Source organism: Chiloscyllium plagiosum, unplaced genomic scaffold (genome assembly GCF_037043375.1).
Source record: "Chiloscyllium plagiosum isolate Xiang-an unplaced genomic scaffold, Cpla_swu_hap1 HiC_scaffold_6, whole genome shotgun sequence".
NCBI classification, from domain to species: Eukaryota; Metazoa; Chordata; class Chondrichthyes; order Orectolobiformes; family Hemiscylliidae; genus Chiloscyllium; species Chiloscyllium plagiosum.
The window spans coordinates 87,677,698-87,696,986 of NW_028270144.1; the positions used below are offsets into that span (position 1 = coordinate 87,677,698).

A 19,289-nucleotide genomic window follows, 5' to 3' on the forward strand; every position below is an offset into this window, starting at 1 on the left:
TGCATGACCAATAGTTGCAGACGGCACAATTACACTCAGCTCTGGTGTCCTCCATTGTTCACTGGTCTGTCAATGAACTCTGTTTGCACTCAAGCAACAATCAGACAGAGTACTGGAAGGAGATTGAGTGCTGAGATGGCATGGTGTAAAGACACCAATCTCTCCCTCAAAGTCAGCAAAGTGAAGGACCTAGTCATCAACCTCAGGAAGCAGAGTGAAGGGCAGGCCCACCTGCTGAGGCTGAGTGGTTGACAGCTTCAAGTTCCTGGGAGTAAATATCATCAACAATCTATCCTGGTCCATCCATGTTGACACCAGAGTCAAGAAAACGCATCAATGCTTTTAATTCCTCAGAAAGCAAAGGAAAAGCAGCATGTCCACAATGACGCTTACTAATTTTTATAGATGCATCTATCTGGATGCATGACAGCTTGGTATGGCAACTGTTCTGCCCAGGACTGCAAGAATTTTACAGAGTTGTGAACGCAGCCCGGTCTAGCACAGAAACCAACCTTCTTCCCACTGACTCCATCTATGCTTCCCACTGCCTCGGGCAAGCAGCCAACATAATCAAACACCCCTCCCAACCACTGTCATGCTCTCTTCCACCCTCTTCCTTTGGGCAGAAGATACCAAAATTTTGAAAACATGTAAAACAGATTTAAGGGCAGCTTTTTCCCCGCTGTAATCAGACTAATGAGCGGATGTCTCGTATATTAAAGCTGATCTTTCTCTGCACCTTCTCTGTAGCTGTAACACTATATTCCGCATTCTGTTCTATTATCCTTATGTACTTATGTAAGGTATGATTTCTCTGGAGGACGTTTGCCATTGGCAGAACTTAATTCCACCAACAGTCAATATGCTCAACAATGTAACATTGTAAAATAATATTTGTGATACAATTTCTTTCTATTCGACCAAAAAAAGGCTGCCATGAAGAGATACTAATCAGTTGATGAATTATTCTACATGAGGAATTGCTTTGATTCTGGAGCTAGTTTAGAAAAACTATTAGAGACCCTGAAAGCTTCACAGAGTAATTGATTAATACTTTGAACAAGACAGGACTGTTAATTTACATCAACTGCAGAACATCAAGCAGATTCAACTGAAAAATGAATAAATTTTGTACAAGCTGATAGAAAATCCTACATGCTCTTTCTAAACCTGCAAAGAATGCCTATTAAGTTTCTATTCAGATGATGAATCAATGTATTCCAAGAAATAGCAACCCAAAAGAATCTGAAAGCCTCATCGTGTGGAGGACTGACAGTAGGTGAATCAGGGGGCCAGGAGCTTTGAGCACTATTGAATGCAGTACATGTCTAACCAGGCTGAAAATTTAGCCAAATGTCAGAAACCATTGCAGTTTGTAGCCAGCAATGGAACTACGTCAATATCATGTTTACATTGTTAAAACAGAAACACAACCACAATGTCAAAGGTAAAACATGGATTATGGTTTATTACAAAAACATTCTAAAGGCATGGTGCCACCCTGCCTAGCCGAATGGAAACTTGGCCCAATGGTGTGATAGTCCTAGGTTTGATTGCTGTTCAGTGCTGAGCTACATGATCTCAGTAAAGCAGCAAATATGAAACCCCATTGATATCTGAATATATGGTCACATTGATCACGGACTGTTCACCTCTGCTAGACTGGATACTATAAATGACATAATCCAAAATACTCTTGTCCCAGGATTGAAGAGGAGAGAGCCATTTTCAGGCCAGAGTTATATCTGGCCAATTGATTGCCCCAGTGTGACTTGCTTCTCAATATTCTACAAGTTAGTGGTGATGGTTTGGGGGAAGAGAATTAGTCACAGCTACTTTCCCAAAGAATATTATGTTCAATTGTTTTTGTTTTGTTTTCAAAGCAGCCAGAAGTGACTCCTTTCAAGACTGATGCTCAGGCTACCCAAATCTATGATATATGGCCAAGGAACTCACTGCTCACATTCCAACATTTCTATCGCTAAGTTACAAATCGTGTCCAATCTACAATGACTGGGATTCAATATCTTCATTTTAAAATTTCTCATGCTAGGATTTCTCCAGTGCTTTTCCTAACTGCCCCTCAGAGGGCAGTGGCAAACCAGCTTCTTGAACCACAGCAGTCTGGTTGCACCCACGCAGTGCTGGGGAGGAGGCAGTTCCAGGCAGCAATAATGAAGGAACAGAGATATTGTTCCAAGTCATATGGTGGGGCACTTGGAGTGGTACTTGCAGGTATCAAGTGCACTATGCCCCTCCTTCCCTTGGCCCTTCAACATGCACTTATCATATTTAGATCTCAGCTATCTGAGCAGAGGCTGCACGTTGTCAGTGGTATACATTGCAGCCACCGTAGCAAAAGAAATAGATACTGATGTTAATGATTGAGGTGACGTTCAAGTGAATTGCATTCTCCAGTTTGATGCAGCTGCCTCTACCCAGGTAAGTGAAGAGCATTTAAGCATAGTCTTGTCTGATCATGCCTTACAGGCAATAGACAGGCTTGTGTAAGCAGATGAACTACTTGCCAAGAATACCCGGCCTCGGATCTGCTATAATGTCCACCACAATTATGTGGCTGCTATAATGTCCACCACAATTATGTGGCTGATCCAGCTAAGTCCCTGGTCAAGTTCAATTACAAGGACAGATAAACAGGGTAGTAATAAATTAATCAGCCAGCTTAATACAAATCTTCAAATTTCTAGAACAACAAAGAAGACAATTACTGCAGTGTAACTGCACTTGTAAAAATAGCTTTGGAAATATCAAGGGTACTTTATGAAATTTAACCATAACTAACAAACCAAGATAAATATATTCTCAATTCTAAATATAAATTCAGAATTTGTATGTCTTTTCAGTTGAAGGATCATTGAGAGAAAAAAAACTGTTGACATTTATCTCTCTTCCTACTTGGTATGTAGAACTATTGAATCATAAGGAGGGTTTGTACCAAATTACATCTGAGAAAGCTCAGATCTACAGACTTGGCATGGGTTAAGTGCAGCACAACATTAAGTTTGCAGTTTTTATGTTATTATTAGTCAAAATGGCTCTGCAGGGCCTCACAAAGAACTGGAGCTTTGTTGGATACAGATATAGATTGTTAAAATTGATCTGCACTTCATCTAATTTTATGTCAGCTGATTTGTCTCTGAAAATGAGGCTGCATTACTGCTGTATTGGTCTCAATGAAATATTTTGATGATTTAAAACAGATCTGAAATTCAATTCTCAGACTTCAGTTAGGTTTTTGCTCTCAGGACGCTCCTCATCCATTAACACATTCCTGGGACTTTACCAGTTGAAGTAAACTAAGCCGCCAGAGTCACAGAGGACCATAGGGCTGCTCTCTCACTAGAAAGAAATGACTGGTGTGGAGTTTAACCTGAGGGTCACCACACCTCAGGCGATAGATAAGAGTGAGAAGGCAGAACTTTCATTGTAACCTTAGTCAGTACAAAAATTGAACTTGTTCTGTTGAAATAAACTCCTTAAGAACCACCAACTAGTTAATCTGAATATTAAAGGCTTGAAAGGCATGCAATAGGTTTTGTTGTACAGGTAACTTGCCTTTGAGGGTTTACTAGACTGTGTACACAATGTTGTGACTCCATCTGACAGTTAGTCTGCTATGGGTAATTGCAAGTTGCACATACAGAAATCAGTTGCAATGCCCACTTCCTAACTTACTATGTGTAAGCTCCCAATAAACTACCCAACAGAGCTAATCAATCTCTGATGAACAATTGAAATTAATGTGACAGATTAAAGAATCTGCTAGTTTTTAATCATACATTTAAATCACTAGAAAGTGCTGAAGGATATGCAGTAGTCAAGGTGCACGTGCTATATGGATATGTTTTCTTGTAAATTCTAAAGGGCCAACCAACATTGGTGTAGGAACACTGTAGGATTTGCTAAACACCCAACATTATTCAAAACTTTCATTTAGCAGTACAGAACTTGCATATCACTGAAAAGAGACACAATTAGTTGAAGCTTTTCATCAGGACAATTAAAACAAACTCCAAAGTAAAAGGAAAAACATTTACACAAGGAGAGTGTCGATTGGTTGATCGAGAATTTGGATTGGTGGAGATGTTGGTATTGAGCATACAGCAGTTAGTAATGACTGACAGTTAACTGCCAAACTTTGTTTACATTTTAAACCAGGCAGATTTATTGATCGATTAAGGCATTGCCCTAAAAAGTATAGATCAGCTATCACTTATTCTGTGGAGTTGGATCGGTGCAGAATGCGTACATATTCTTGCCCAATGACAATTCCTCGAGAAGTCCACTTGCCAACCAACCACTCGCTTCTCAATTGTTTTAGCTATTGTTCTCCTCTTACTCTGATATTTAATGCGAATTGTCCTGATGACCACAAGACTATAAACATTGACAAAGCATTTTTTTTCAGAAATACTCAATTGATGGATTTCTTCACAATTATATTCATACATAGAAGACACAGAAACTACTAGGGGAAAAAGAAAGATATTGTATATTACAATTGGGTAGCTAAAAAGCAGAAAATGAATGACACATATGACTCAATGGTTCAATAAACTTTTATTTTAAAAATTGGTGCGATAACATAATACAAATCATGAAACAAGCACTTGAGAGAAGTTCATTAAGGTAACACTGACATCTATTGTGTCATCTGCAGTCGATACAAAACATGAAGGAATGAAGATTAGCATCAAAGCAGGATATAGGAGGACTGGTTGGTATAACAGTTTTATTTCCAAGTAAGAGAAAACATGACAATGAGAAAAAATTTAACATTTTTTATAAACTGAATGTAGTTAAATTAACATTACTTGTAAACTGAAAACACAAGAATTACTTGACCAAAATAAATCAGTTAAAGAGTTGAATTATATATTTAAATGTATGATATTAATTTGGAAAAGATAAATCCTTTCACTAAAATTTGATTTTTCCTAAAAATTCATATTTTGTCTTGTTTAGAATTTAGAAATATAGGTGATGAATGCCAATCTTCCATCGAGCAAAATCCCACAATTGCCCCAAGTGAATTGATGCAATATAAAATCAGATGGGAAATACAGATGTCAATCTCCCTCATGTTAACATGTTGATCTTTCAGTGAAAGGGGTAAAAGGGCATCAACTGCACATTCTGAGGGAATTGTGGCCTTTTACAAGTTTCCTCCGAAAGATATTTCCACCTATGGGAGATTGTCTGCTATGTAACTGAGGTAGTGTCAGATCCTTCCCCCATCTCTTTGGTATGTAGGCCATCCTCACCCAGGCTAGTCTCTTCAAACCAAAGTTACAAATCTCATGGAACTATCTGAAAAAGTATAAAAGGATACAGTTATTCCTTCATTGTAGGGACTTTAGAGAAGCTGAAAGTATTGAAATCACATTTTGGACCAGTTAATACATAAATATGAGAGAGAAGATTTGCAATTTTTATTGGAGAGAAACACTGGATACTGTATGTGATAACTGAAATAACAAAACATGGATTTGTTAAAATAATGCAGCACTTACCAGATTAGGTATCAGATCCAATCTTCAAACTGCAACAATGTTTTCCTTGTACATTTAATTCTCCATCTCTGGCACTCCAATGTGTTGATTTACTCTTTGTAACCAAGTTTTGGTCCATCATTGATGCAAGGTCAGCGTTGTTGTTACTGTGAAAATTTAACTTTTATGGGAATAATCACATTAATAGCACGCAAAAGCAGACATCTGGTGCTCTGTGCTCAGGTATACATGTGATCATTTCGTAATTTGTTTTAAAGCTTGTGCAAAGCTGATGTAAAGAATTTATATTTCTGCTGCATATCACCTGTCGACTCCATTGACATTAACTGTCTAATCACAAGTGGGAGAAAATGTTAACTGCACAAGTTGTGGATTACCTCTGCTAGTTAAGCAGCAATCAACAAGGAATACAATTGAATTTTGTTTAGACCCATTAATTTCCCATGTGACTGACATGACAGATTTGCTTACCATTCTCAAGATATCAGAATTACACAAAGACTCCACTTCCCAACACCCTACAGTCTTCAAAATTATGATAATGTTTGTGTCTGTACAACCAACAAATAGTTCTCTCTTATTTTTCTGGTTGAAACATGTTACATTGACAGCCCTGCTTCACTAAAGTACAGCTTGACTTCTTGGTCTGGCTGATAACTATAGGCAAATGCACAAGTTGAGTCTGCAGAGTAACCTACACAATATTATTTTTTTTTTAAAAAAAAGATACATTAGAGAAGTATCTTTAAAGAGGCTGCAAACCAATGATGGAGTTCTTTATTCATAATTCTCTACAGGAAATCAAATGGCTTAAATTAGTGGCCAGAATGCTCTGAATAGAGGAAGAAGAAAGCCAATGGGGCAAATTCACCCTTGCAACGGCAACCACCTGGGGAATTTTGCATTACTGGCTGTCAGAACATGCCAATTGCTCCTTCTATAAATTCAACACAGACTACTTCCAAAGCAAAACAATAATCAATAAATATAGCGGAATAACAGGATTGAATCTTACACCTGAATTTTTGGAGGATTTGTCACTGTGAAGTCTAACAAGTTCCCTCTCCATATCTGATCAAATCCACCTCATTAATTACCTACCCCATCCATACAGAGTCCCTCACTTCAGAATTCTACCCCATCTTACTACACACCCATGCAAAGCCCTGACATCTTCAAAATCCCACCATGCACCCAGGTAAGCACCATCAGTCCCATGGTGCCCTGCATGGACTCTGCACATGGCAAACAGGGGGTAAGTGGTGCCCTGCTTTTTGTGCAGGGTCTTAAGAGTGCTGCCTCTTGGAGTGGCAACAACACAGATTTTCCTGCTTTCCCAAGAGCAGCAGTGGAGACATTAACACATGAGCACACCAGCCGGACTAGAGGTCAGCACTTGCGTTGAAGCAGTCTCAGCTGATGGAGGAATATCCAGCATTGTATGAAACTCAATGTCCTTCTCTACTCTGCCATCATCTCCTCTCCAGTACCCCACTCACTTGAAGCTATGCAGTACCCTCTTCAGTCCAAACCTCAGCTTTAACAACTGAGGCAAAGGAGGAGGAATTATGCAGTGGGTGCACAGTGCCATATACATCACATCCATATCCCTAAATTAGGGAAATGGCCCCAAGTTTCTTCACAAAGTCATAACCAAACAAAAATTAACCCCCAGGCTGACAAAAATATCAGGGGAAGATATCCAAACACTTTGTCACAGAGGTAAAGAGGAGTTATGGACATATAGTTCTTTTTTTGGGCGGGGAAAAAGGGGAGGAGAGGACTCCAAATTATGGCGTTTGTGCAGTTGAAATCATGGCTGACAATAGTGGGGTTAGAGGAAAAAAAAACAAGAAAACTGAAGCAAGTGGCAAGTGAGAGATAAGATCAGGATTCAGAAATAGGAGTGATAATGCCAAGGTGGGATTAAAGACAAGAATGATTATTCAGAGTCTAAAGGTACTGAAATCTTAAGAGCTAGTTTACATCATCAAGGCACAGTGGCACAATGGTTAGCACTGCTGCCTCACAGCGCCAGAGACCCGGGTTCAATTCCCGCCTCAGGTGACTGACTGTGTGGAGTTTGCACATTCTCCCCGTGTCTGCGTGGGTTTCCTCCGGGTGCTCCGGTTTCCTCCCACAGTCCAAAGATGTGCAGGTCAGGTGAATTGGCTGTGCTAAATTGCCCGTAGTGTTAGGTGAAGAGGTAAATGTAGGGGTATGGGTGGGTTGTGCTTTGGCGGGTCGGTGTGGACTTGTTGGCCCGAAGGGCCTGTTTCCACACTGTAAGTAATCTAATCTAAAGAATGAGCAAAACTTGGTATGGGATAAGACATATCAGGGTAGGGAAATACAAAGTGGGTCGAACAGATGAGATCAGTTAGGAGAGGATGTAGTAGCTGGAATTAGTTAAGAAGCTAAGGAAGGCCATGGGATAAGGGGCAGTGTGGAGAACAACATTGTTGAAGGGAAGGAGACGTTTACTTGTTGGGCAATGGGAAGTGTATAAACAGCAATGATAACTGAGAAAATGGCTTTAATTTAGTGACAGACACTTACTAAGCTAATTCCACATAAGTAATCTTCAGCATTGTTTCTAATCATCAATTCTATTATTTTACCCGTCATTAATGTAAGACAACACTAAGTGGAGTTATTCATGATATTTATTCCCCTTCTTGAAAACTGAAACTACATTTCCTGATTTCCATTGACTCCTTCAGGATAACTATTAGTGTTTTACACATTTCTTTCATCTCACTTTATGCACTTACGTACACAGCATCTACCCATGAGGATTTATTTCGTTCAGCCATTAAGCCATTCTTGAACATCCATGCAAATTTTATGCATATTATTGGTCAGTTGTAGCATCTGCTATGATAGATGGCATAACCATGATATTCTCCTTCAGTGAATACTTTCACGATGCTAATATAATCACCATAAGAAGAAAGAGACGCAAATTTTCAGTTAACAGCTCAAACTCTGACATTAGCTTTATCATTTTAATAATACAGTGACCATAGAACATAGGAGCAGAAATTAGGCCATTCAGCCCATTGAGTCTGCTCAGCCATTCAATCATGGCTGACAAGTTTCTCAACCCCATTCTCCCACTTTCTCCCCATAACCCTTGATCCTCGATAACCTATCTATCTATCTCCATTTGAGCAGGCCTCCACAGTCTTATGTGGCAATGAATTCCATACATTCACCACTCTCTGGCTGAAGAAGTTTCTCCTTATCTCCATTCTAAAAGGGCTTCCCTTTACTCGAAGGCTGTCCCCTTGGGTCCTAGTTTCTCCTACAAAGTGCTATTCACTAGTGACTTAAAGTGCTACTCACTAAGCACTACTTTTTAACTGGGTAATGTGTACTTTAAACTATGGAAGAGACTATCACCACCCCCTCTGCTCCGCCTCCCCCCGCCCCACCCCACCCCCGCTTTTATTATAAGCTCAACTGAAAAAAGCAAACTTTGCAGTTATATGTTAACCTATCCTTTAAGTAAACATTGAATTCACTCAAATATAGTCGAAAATAATTCCTTGCCCCTGACGATTTACATCTGATCTCTTCCTTTCCTAACCTGAAAGCTTTTAACTCCAAAACTGCCTATCATGTTGCATGTTTTCCTGGAAACATCTCCCTCTAACTTAAGCTAGGCAAACCTCCCAGCCTCATTTTAACTCCAGATGAACTTGGTGTCTTCAATCAGAGCAGAAGCTTCCAACCACATTCCCAAATATTTTCCCACTCACTGCAATCCCTTTTTGAGGCATGAAAATTGTCCTATCCTCTCAGTGATACATATGGAGACTGGAGGTTACTGCTGGAGGGCAGCTGTTAGAACTCAGTCAAAGTTCCATTGCAGCCATTGTTATCTTGGGGCTTGTGGCCCCAATTAGATTGGATTAGATTCGATTCCCTATAGTGTGGAAACAGTCCACACTGATACTCCAAAGAGTAACCCATCCAGACCCATTTCCCTCAGACTAATGCACCTAACACTATGGGCAATTTAGCATGGCCAATTCACCTGTCCTGCACATCTTTGAACTGTGGGAGGAAACCGGAATACTCGGAGGAAACCCACGCAGACACTGGGAGAATGTGCAAACTCCACATAGATAGTCACCCAAATCTGGAACTGAACCTGGGACCCTGGTGTTGTGAGGCAGCAGTGCTAGCCACTGAGCCCTGTCTCAGCTTGCAACACAACTTGGAGAGGCTCTGGTCTAGCTGCTAGTGTTCTACCCAATCCTCACCATTTTCCTGGGTCTTTGGTGATTCCCAATCAATCCACTGTTAGAGCATTGATTGCATCCATTGTTTCCAAGCACAAACACTTTGTACTTTCTTCCCGCTAAAACAATCTTCAACAAACAAACCACCCAGGCTTCTGTCAGGCAGACCTCAATTCAGATGACATGACACCTCCAGATTACCTTAAAGACAAACCTAAATCAGAACTATCTTTAAAAAAGAAACCTCATCATATATTTAGTTTTATAATACTGATCCTCAAACATATTTTTGTCCTGAAATAACCTCAAGAGTTATTTAGGCCATTACATGAAGTGATTTCAAATTAAATAGTGCACACATTTGGAAAGAGGAAGATGAGAGGGTTGCAAAACAAAATTGTCACGTTAGCTGGAAGCAAAGAACAGGAATAAATTGATCTTTTTAAGGTTGACTAGGTGTAACTAGTGGAGAGCCACAGGGAGCAGTGCTGTGGCCTCATCTTTCTACAATCTCTATCAATGACTTTGATGAAGGGAATGAATCTATGCTGGCTAATTTTGCCAATGCCACCAAGATAGCTGGAAAGTAAGTTTTCAAGAGAAGAGTATGCAAAGGGATAATGAGAGGTTTGGAAAGTGGACAAAACATTGACAGATGGAGTACAACGTGAGAAAACACAAACTTGTCCACTTGGGCAGTACGATTTGAAAAGCAGTATATCCTTTGAATAGAGGGAGAATGCAAAACTTGGTAATACAAAGGGATTTGGGTGTCCTGGTGAATCACAAAGTTAGTATGCAGGTACAAAAGTGGTTAGGATTGCAAATGGAATGTTGATGTTTATTGCTGGTGGAATGGGATACAGAAGTAGTAAAGTTTACCACTTCTGGAAAGGCCGTTGGTAAGACCATAACTGTAGCACTCTGAACAGCTTTGGCCTCCTCTGGAAAAATAAAATGCATTAGAAGCAGTTCAGAGGACGTTCACTCAATACATGCTGAAGGTAAACAGCATACCTTCAGAAGAAAGTTGAACAGACTGGGCTCTCACCCACTGGAGTTTAGAAGAATGAGGGGCAATTCTATTGAAACATCTAAGATCCTAAAAGGACTTAATACAATGAATACCGGGAGATAGCTTTCTCATGTGGGACGACCAGGAGACAGAATTTAAGAAAAATAAGGCTCCCTTTTACGTTGGAAACTATGACATGTTTTTGCTCTTAGAAGATTGTCAGTACGTGGAGGTCTCTTCCCCAAAAAGAAGTGGAGGCTGGGTCATGGAATTTATTCAAAGCAGAATTAGATAGGCTCTGGATAGAAAAGACAGTCAACAGCTGAGGGATAGTGAGGAAAATGAAGTGATGCCACAAAGAGATCAGCTGAGCTGGTTTAAAGGGCCAAATGGCCTACTCCTGCTCCTGAGTTCATGATCTTATAACTATCGAAAACTTTACCGGCTATTATTGTTAGGATTCATAGCCCGGACTATCCAAAACACCAAGCAAACTTTCTAACTGGAGACAAACAATTTGCTTGGTCATTTATTTTCATTAGGTGACATGAAATACATAACCCCCAAATAGCTGAAACTGTATTACAATATAGGGATAATAAGCAACTTCCGTCATCAATGAACGGCCTGCATTCTCAATAGTTTCTTTGGAACAATGTACAAAAGGGTCATCACTACTCTTGTTGGTTTTCAGTGACTGCATAGCATTGCGACCTATCAAAATTAACTTATTTCATTAAGATGTCAAGTCACTTTCATCTGCCAAGTAAATACAGAGTATATTGTACATGATCGTGGACATTGCAGGCTTCAATTGTGAGCAACTTTGAGAAGGCCAATAGTATGTTGGCCTTCATATAGTGAGAGGATTCAAGTTCAGGAACAGGAATGCCTTGCACCAATTCGACAGGTGAGACCACATGTGGAGTATTGTGTGAATTTTGGTCTCCTTATCTGAGCAAGAATGTTCTTACTATAGAGGGAGTGCAATGAAGGTTTACAAGACAGATTTCTGGGATGGCAGGACTGAAATATGAGGAGATGTTGAATCAGTTAGGATTACAGTTACTGGAGTTCAAGATCTCATGGACACCTATAAAATTCCCTTCCAGGGTAGATGCAAGAAGGATTGCTGAGGGAGTCCAGAACCAGGGGATCACAGCCTTATGGATATGGGATAGGCCATTTAGGACTGAGACAGGAGAAATCTTTTCACCCAGTGAGTGTTGAGTCTATGGAATTCATTACCATAAAAAAATAAGTCGAGGCTAAAACAGTGTATGATTTCAAGGGGAAAGTACATGGAGCTAAAAAAAAAGTGGGGGAAAAAGGGAAAAGCTATTAAATTGGATGATCAGCCATGATCATAATGAATGGCCTACTCCTGGTCCTATTTTTCTAAGTTTCTAGGTTTCAGGAATCATCTAAATTATCACATTAATCAGAGTAGCTCTGAATAAATATAGAAACAACGATTTCAGTGAGCATAGTACCACCAGACCTATTTTGGACAAGTTATTTTGATATTCTAACAACTCCATCCTTCTATAGTATCATAATTAACAGTATGGTTTTCACCAAAGCATGCAGTTTCCTTTACAGTGAGTGCTTTACTGACAATTTTATAAAAAAAGCTGAATTAATCTAAAAAAAAACTTAGATTGTTAGCCTTAAAGGTCCTGCAGGATCTATCTTCACAAACCACACAAATGTCTTTCACAGCAACAATAAAGTTAAAATTGGAATTCTTTAAAAGAGTCTGTTTAATAGTTTGTTGCGTAGCATAATTGCCCAAGAAAATACACACAGCAAAGGGCATGCATGTTTTTTTGTGCACTCTCCAATATGAACATGCATGGAAATCAGACCCCAACACAGCACTGCAATCTTTCCTACCTGGACATCCCAAAAGATGCTGCTGAACTGTAATTTAAATCAAATAAAATATTAATATAGCAATGAACCTGAAACACACTATACAGGAATGTGCTCTCTAATTATTTAAGTAAACCTCACTGTTACAGTAAATATCTTATTCAAGAATATATCATTGTGTAGTTTTGTTTTCGCTTTCTATTCCTCGCTTACATATGATTTAGAATAACTTGTTCAATCAAACTAACAGTTACTAGCTGATGCTGTGGAACTCCTGGATATGTACAGACACAGCATTTGTTCTTGCTTTTGAAATCAATGAATTTTGTCAAATGAAATCATTCAAATGACCCAAGTAGTGGAGTACTGGACTATTGTGTGCAGTTCTGGGTCACCACATTATAGGAAGGATGTGTTTGCACTGTAGAGGGTGCAGACCAGAAGTACCAGGATACTGCCTGGGCTGGAGGAACTGAGCTACAAGGAAAGACCATAACATGTGGGAGCAGAAGCAGACCATTCAGCTCAATGAGTCCACTCCAACATTCAATTAAATCATCATGACTGATTTGATAATCTTCAACTCCACTTTCCTAGCTTTTCCCTATAACCCTATACTTCCTTATGGATTAAAAAAATGTGTCTCAGCCTTGAATGTACTTAACAATCCAGCCTGAACAGCACTCTGTGGTAAAGAATTCAACAGACTCATTAACCTCAGAAGAAATTTTTCATCTGTTTAAAATGAGTGATCCCTTACCTGATTATACCGTCTGATATTAGACTCTCCCACAAGGGGAACCAACCTTTCTGCATTTACCCTATCCTGTGTATTTCAGCAAAGGTGCCTCTCATTTCAATGAGTACAGGCCCAACAGATGCAACCTCTGCTCATACATAACTCTCTCCATACCTGGAATCAGAGCTTACTGAACTTTCTCTGGACTGCATACAGTACCAATATATCTTTCTTTAGCTAAAGGGGCCCAAACCTTTTTACAGTATCTCAACTGTGATCTGAATAGTGTCTTGTATAACTTGAATAAAATCTCCCTACTTTTATACTCCATTCCTTTTGAAATAAAGGCCAATATTCCATTTGCCTGCCCTATTACCCATTGAACTTGGATGCTCACTTTTTGTGATTCTTGCACAAGAACTCCTAAATCCCCTATTCTGCAGCTTTCTATAGTTTTCCTCCATTTAAATAACATTCAGCTCCTCTATCTTCATGCCAAAGTGCATAACCTCACATTTTCCCAGATTAAATTCCATCTGCCCAGTTTTTGTTCATCTGCTTTTCCTGTTTATATTCCTCCATAAACTTTGTGTCAGCCTCACAACTTCCCACTTATTTTTGTGTCAGCCACGAACTTGGCAATAGTACATTCACTTTTCTCATCCAAGTCATTATTATATATTGTAAGCAGTTGTGGCCCCAGTACTGATTCCTGTGGTACTCCACTAGTTTAAGGTTGCTATCCTGTAAATACCCTCCTTATTCTTCTACTCATTAGCCGATCCCCTATCCATGCTAATATATTATTTCCAACATTATGGGCTCATATCTTAACAAGTAACCTAATATGTATACCTTATCAAAAATCTTCTGTAAATCCAAATATATTACATCCACGGATTCCCCTTCAACTATCCTGCTAGTAACTTCCTCAAAGAATTCTAATGGATTTGTCAGGCATGATTTCCCCTTCATGAAGCTATGCAGGCTCTGTTTGAACATACTATGTATTTCAAAATGCTCTGCTATCACACTGTTTATTATAAATTCTAACATTTTCCTAATAACAGATATTAAACTAATGGCCTATAGTGAACTACTTTTGGTCTCCTTTCCTTTTTCAGTAAGAGTCTTATATTGGCAGTTTTCTATTCCTCTAGAACATTTTCTGTATCTGCGGATTCTTGGAAGATTACTACCAGTGCATCTACTATCTCTGTAGCTACTTCCTTTAACATCCTAGGATGCATACCATTAGGTCCAGGGGGTTTATCGGTTTTTGAATCCATTAATTTCCACAGCAATTTTTCTCTAGTGGTAGTTATTGCATTTACATCCGCTCTTCCTTTTGGCCTTAATTATTTAATAATCCTGAAGAGCTACTAGTGCCTTCTGTTGTGAACACTGATACAAAGTATTATTCAACTCCTGTTATTTGAGGATGGATATGTGGGATTGTTTTGCTTCAAGCAGCAAAGGTCACAAGGGGAGCTGCTAGAGGTATATAAACTCATGAGGGAGACAGATAGGGTGGATAGGAAGACGCTTTTTCCATTAGTAGAGGGGTCAATAACCAGATTTCATGTAACAGCTCGAAGGCGAACATGAAAGTGGAGGAGAAATTTGTCTGGAACTCACTGCCTGAAAAAACAGTAGTGAGTCGGAAACTCTTGGAGTACTTCAATATGATCGAGACATTCTCTTGCATTCCCATAGCTTCCATGGCTATGGGCCAAGAACTGGAAAATGCAATTAGTGTAGGCAGATGAATTGAACAACGTCCTTTTGCTCTAAAAGAACAGAGGATACCCTGACAGCCTCCTTGGACAAATATAACATGCCCAGCACTGCACAAAACCAGAGAAGCAGTTGCGAAAGTGCCAACCACTTTGAGCGTGGTGCACTGGAGCACATTGAGGTCACAGGCAAGCAGCAGAAAGAGCAGGATCCAGAGCTTCCCATCAACCCACGAAACACCACCTGTCCTGCCTGCAGCAGACTGTGCAGCTCAAGACCGGTCTAACTTGCCATTGTAGAACCCAACCTCCCAGAGTAGAAGCAAGTCATTACACTCCCAACCCTAAGGGACTGCCAAAGGAGAAAGGAAGCTGAAAATTGTTGAGAATGCAACAAAGAATTTACTTCTACATGGGAAAGCAGGAGTATCTAAGTATCAGAGTAAATAAGGACAAAACGTTACTGTTGGAACTAGTGCCAAAGCAAGTTATGACATCATCAGGTATAAATTGAGAAAATGGCTCGAGTGAAACTTGCCATTTAATGTGGCTGCATAGACAATTTCCTGGATGGAGTCCGAAGCGTACAGCATATCAAATAAATAGTAACTCCATTAATCTCTAGTACAGGCCTACAGCAGCATTAGGAAAAAATGAGACAGGAAAGACCAAATCCAAAGTTAGGTGCCAGATGTTGACTGAAGCAGATGAATGAATGAAAAATCACTTTAAAAGTTCCATTAACACAGAGCAGTATCAGTTACACCCCCTGTTCAGCTCGAATGTTGGCTACAAAATAACTACTTATATGGTGAACTGACAAACTGGTAAATTTGGCATATTCCATCAGTAAAAAAACAATGTTGAGTCATGGGTGAAAATTAATGTAAAGTAGTTACAATTGCTAATGCAGTAAGACATTTCTGTTTTTAATATACTTGAAATGTGAGATGGAATATATGCAAGGACATTCTGCTGAGAATGCATTGCTAGAAGTCACAAGACAGGTCAAATCTCAAAAATTAACTCTCAACAGCACTGTTATTGTTGCGAAAATGTAGTAATTCAATTTGATAGGGTTTTGGAACAAAGTATTTTAAACCTAATTTATAAATCCTTTATTGTGACCATTTATTATTTATCTCACAGCAATCACCCTACCCCAGACACCAATCTCAGTCCCCGGACAAGGCACATTTACAGATTTTGTTTTACAATTCTCTGCTCGATATGCCCAAATCATAACACTTAACACTTCAGTCCTCGGTTGACTGCAAGTGTTGCAGCGAAGCCCATGCAAGCTAGTGGAACAGCAGCTCATTTTCTGGGTAGGCACTCTACAGCCTTCAGAACTCAATGTTGTCATACACTGCAGTGTATAAACTTAGTCCTCAATTTTGATTACATTCACTCTCCCACCAGGATCTGGTTTACAAGAGTTTTTTCTCAGTAAGTCCAATCTATTTTCTACTATTCACACCAACCATCCGCATCTATTAAATGCCGATATCACTCCTTCACCACAATTAGCACTCTCTTTGTCTCTTCCTCTGAGCAGCCTCACAATCAGTTCCAAATGCTCCTTCTCCCCCTTTATCAAAACCGTAAAACGTATCATTTTCCATCCTCCTTCCAGTTCAAAAGAGTCATACCAGACTGAAAATATTACTGTTGTTTCTCTCTCCATAGATGCTATCAGACCCACCTGAGTTTTCACAGCATTTCTGATTTTATTTCCAATTTTCAGCATCTGCAATACTTTGTTTTTATATATTGTAGACACATGGTTATGGTGGATGCTGTATTTGCTACATCAGCTAGAACTTTCAGAGAGTCAACTGGGAATTCACAGGGCTAGTTACAGCAAATGTCAGGTTACAGAAGGGTCTGCTGTTTATTAAAAATCATATTCTACTGTTAAAAGAGAAAGCAATCACAAAAAAAGTATCACCCTCAAAGCCCGTCCATCATTGTCTTATCATTTTACATCTTTACCCAGAATTCATTAGAAGAGTAATAGTATCTAGACCAAGTTAAAAAAAAATGATCAGAGCAAAGTGACTGATGTTGTCCCTGACTGCTCCTGTTGTCATTCACAACCTAAAAGCAGCTCTGTAAACAAATACTCTGCTCTTCTCTAAAACTATAAGTATGGAAGTGATCTGCAGCAGGGCATATTTCTTCTGGGTTTTTGAAGCATCAAGTCAAAATTCACAAGCAGATGAACAGTAGCACAAATCTCTTCCAAAAGCACTAAAAGGGATTTTTTTTTTCTCAACCTCTGCTTATTTGACTAAAACCTTGCCAATATATTCAACCTTCTTGCAGCAGTTGAAATCGATTCTCTCAATATTGCAGTGTTGCGAGGACAAAAACTGACCGAACCCATCCTCCTAAGTAACACAAAAAAAAGAGTGAAACATACTGCGCAGAGAAGAAAAACTGGACTGTCACCCTGCATGGACTGCTATCGTAAGGTTCCATCAAGGAGGTTAGCACCAGGAGAAGTCTGACTTCGGAAGTGAGCAGGTGCAAAATACAATATGCTTGGACTTTTTTCATTAGAATACATTGGTTCAATCTATACATGAGGCGTACAAAGAATAACCTTTGGCCAAATGTCAAATAATTGTTGACTGTTACACAAAAGCAACCATTACTTGAGAATATACAATATCAAAATTGTTCAGTTTTACAAATATCAAACTTGAAAATCAAAGGCTCAATGCATTCTCTCAAATGTTACTTAAAAGTATTGGGTAAATTTTAAAACTCCTCTGGATGTAGGTTTGCTCACTGAGCTGGAAGGTTCATTTCCGGACATTTCGTCACCCGACTAGGTAACATCTTCAGTGGGCCTCAGGCGAAGCACTGTTGATAAGTCCTGATTTTTATTTATATGTTTGGGTTTCTTTGGGTTGATGATGTTATTTCCTGTTCTTTTTCTCAGGAGGTGGTAGATGGGGTCTAACTCGGTGTGTTTGTTGTGTATCAAGTAGGGTGACGAAACGTCTGAAAATGAACCTTCCAGCTCAGTGAGAAAACCTACATCCAGAACCTCAACCTGAGCTACAAATCTTCTTATAACTCATTTAAAACTCTTAACGCAGAGCTTCACATTAAAGGGCACAATTTTTGAATTTGCGCATGTAAGCCATGGTTCTTCCAGTTCCATTCCCAATATGTTATTTTTAATTTATGGCACATCACACAGGCACACTGAACGTAAACTCGGAACATGAGTTCCTTTCTGATAAATTCTAAAGGGAGTATTAATTCATAATATGCATAATGCAGATATACAAAACATACATCACAAATGTAATCATATAATTGCATATAGAATACATTTTTGTTTTTAAGAGTGCACAATTTGAGAGTCATATTTATTGCTTCTATGTAGGGCAATTTCTGACCTGTCTTGTCACCTCAAGCTCTGGCTCCATCCTGCTCTTATTCCTCACACTGCTATCGGATTACTGACCTTTATGTGTGTGTTTGCCTAGGGTCTCCCTCCTTCTACAACTGTTGGTTATTTATCACATTGCCTACTGCCTCAATGTGCCATTCCATTTACAACCCCTGCTTGACATTTCTGCTACTTTACTGATTATTTTGTTTCTTTCCCCACACGCTGCTCCAGGGCCTGCACTTTCTAAACCCTGGCTGCATTCTTTTGTCTTCTCTGCCTCATAGTATTTACCTGGCTCCGGGCTTGCCATTGCCATCTTCGCTATGTACCACCTTACAGTGCGGTTTCCTTGTTAACGTGCCTATTATTTTGGGAATGCCTCAGAGAGGTTTGATTCAATTTTAGGAGGCCTGGAGATATCAACCTCGGGAATCTGATCCAATGAAATATGTTACTGGGAGGTGAAGGCCCTTTCACAAACTTCTTCTCTCCACAATCTAGATTGCAAATTATAGCAGAATAAAATATTACATATCTTATATACAAGGATACACTAAATACATGGTTGAATTTCAGACCGTTAGTTACAAATCATCTGGTTACGTTTAATGTTTAAAGGGTGTCTTACACCATTGGATTTAACATCAAACTATCCACCCTTATATTCTCAAGCAAACAATGTGATTTTGTCTAATCTTTGGAGGCACCGTATATATAAAAAATATACA

The 19,289-nt window shown here is 39.3% G+C and overlaps 1 protein-coding gene and 1 long non-coding RNA gene across 3 annotated transcripts in view; both read right to left on the minus strand.

The window, feature by feature from the left end:
* Window positions 1-19,289, minus strand: part of sacs (sacsin molecular chaperone) — a 107,316-nt gene that overhangs the window by 24,933 nt on the left and 63,094 nt on the right. The window contains exon 10 of one of the 2 annotated variants that reach the window (XM_087988174.1): window positions 12,696-12,722. The exons of the other annotated variant lie outside the window; for it this stretch is intronic. Within the exon in view, the coding sequence (XP_087844300.1) occupies window positions 12,696-12,722 (27 nt within the window). The remainder of the gene's footprint in view (window positions 1-12,695; window positions 12,723-19,289) is intronic. 2 annotated transcript variants of the gene reach the window in all.
* Window positions 4,567-7,658, minus strand: LOC148149804 (uncharacterized). Its single transcript, XR_015757445.1, has 2 exons — window positions 5,535-7,658; window positions 4,567-5,331 (listed from the first exon to the last, which is right to left on the minus strand). It is a non-coding gene; the product is annotated as an uncharacterized LOC148149804 (long non-coding RNA).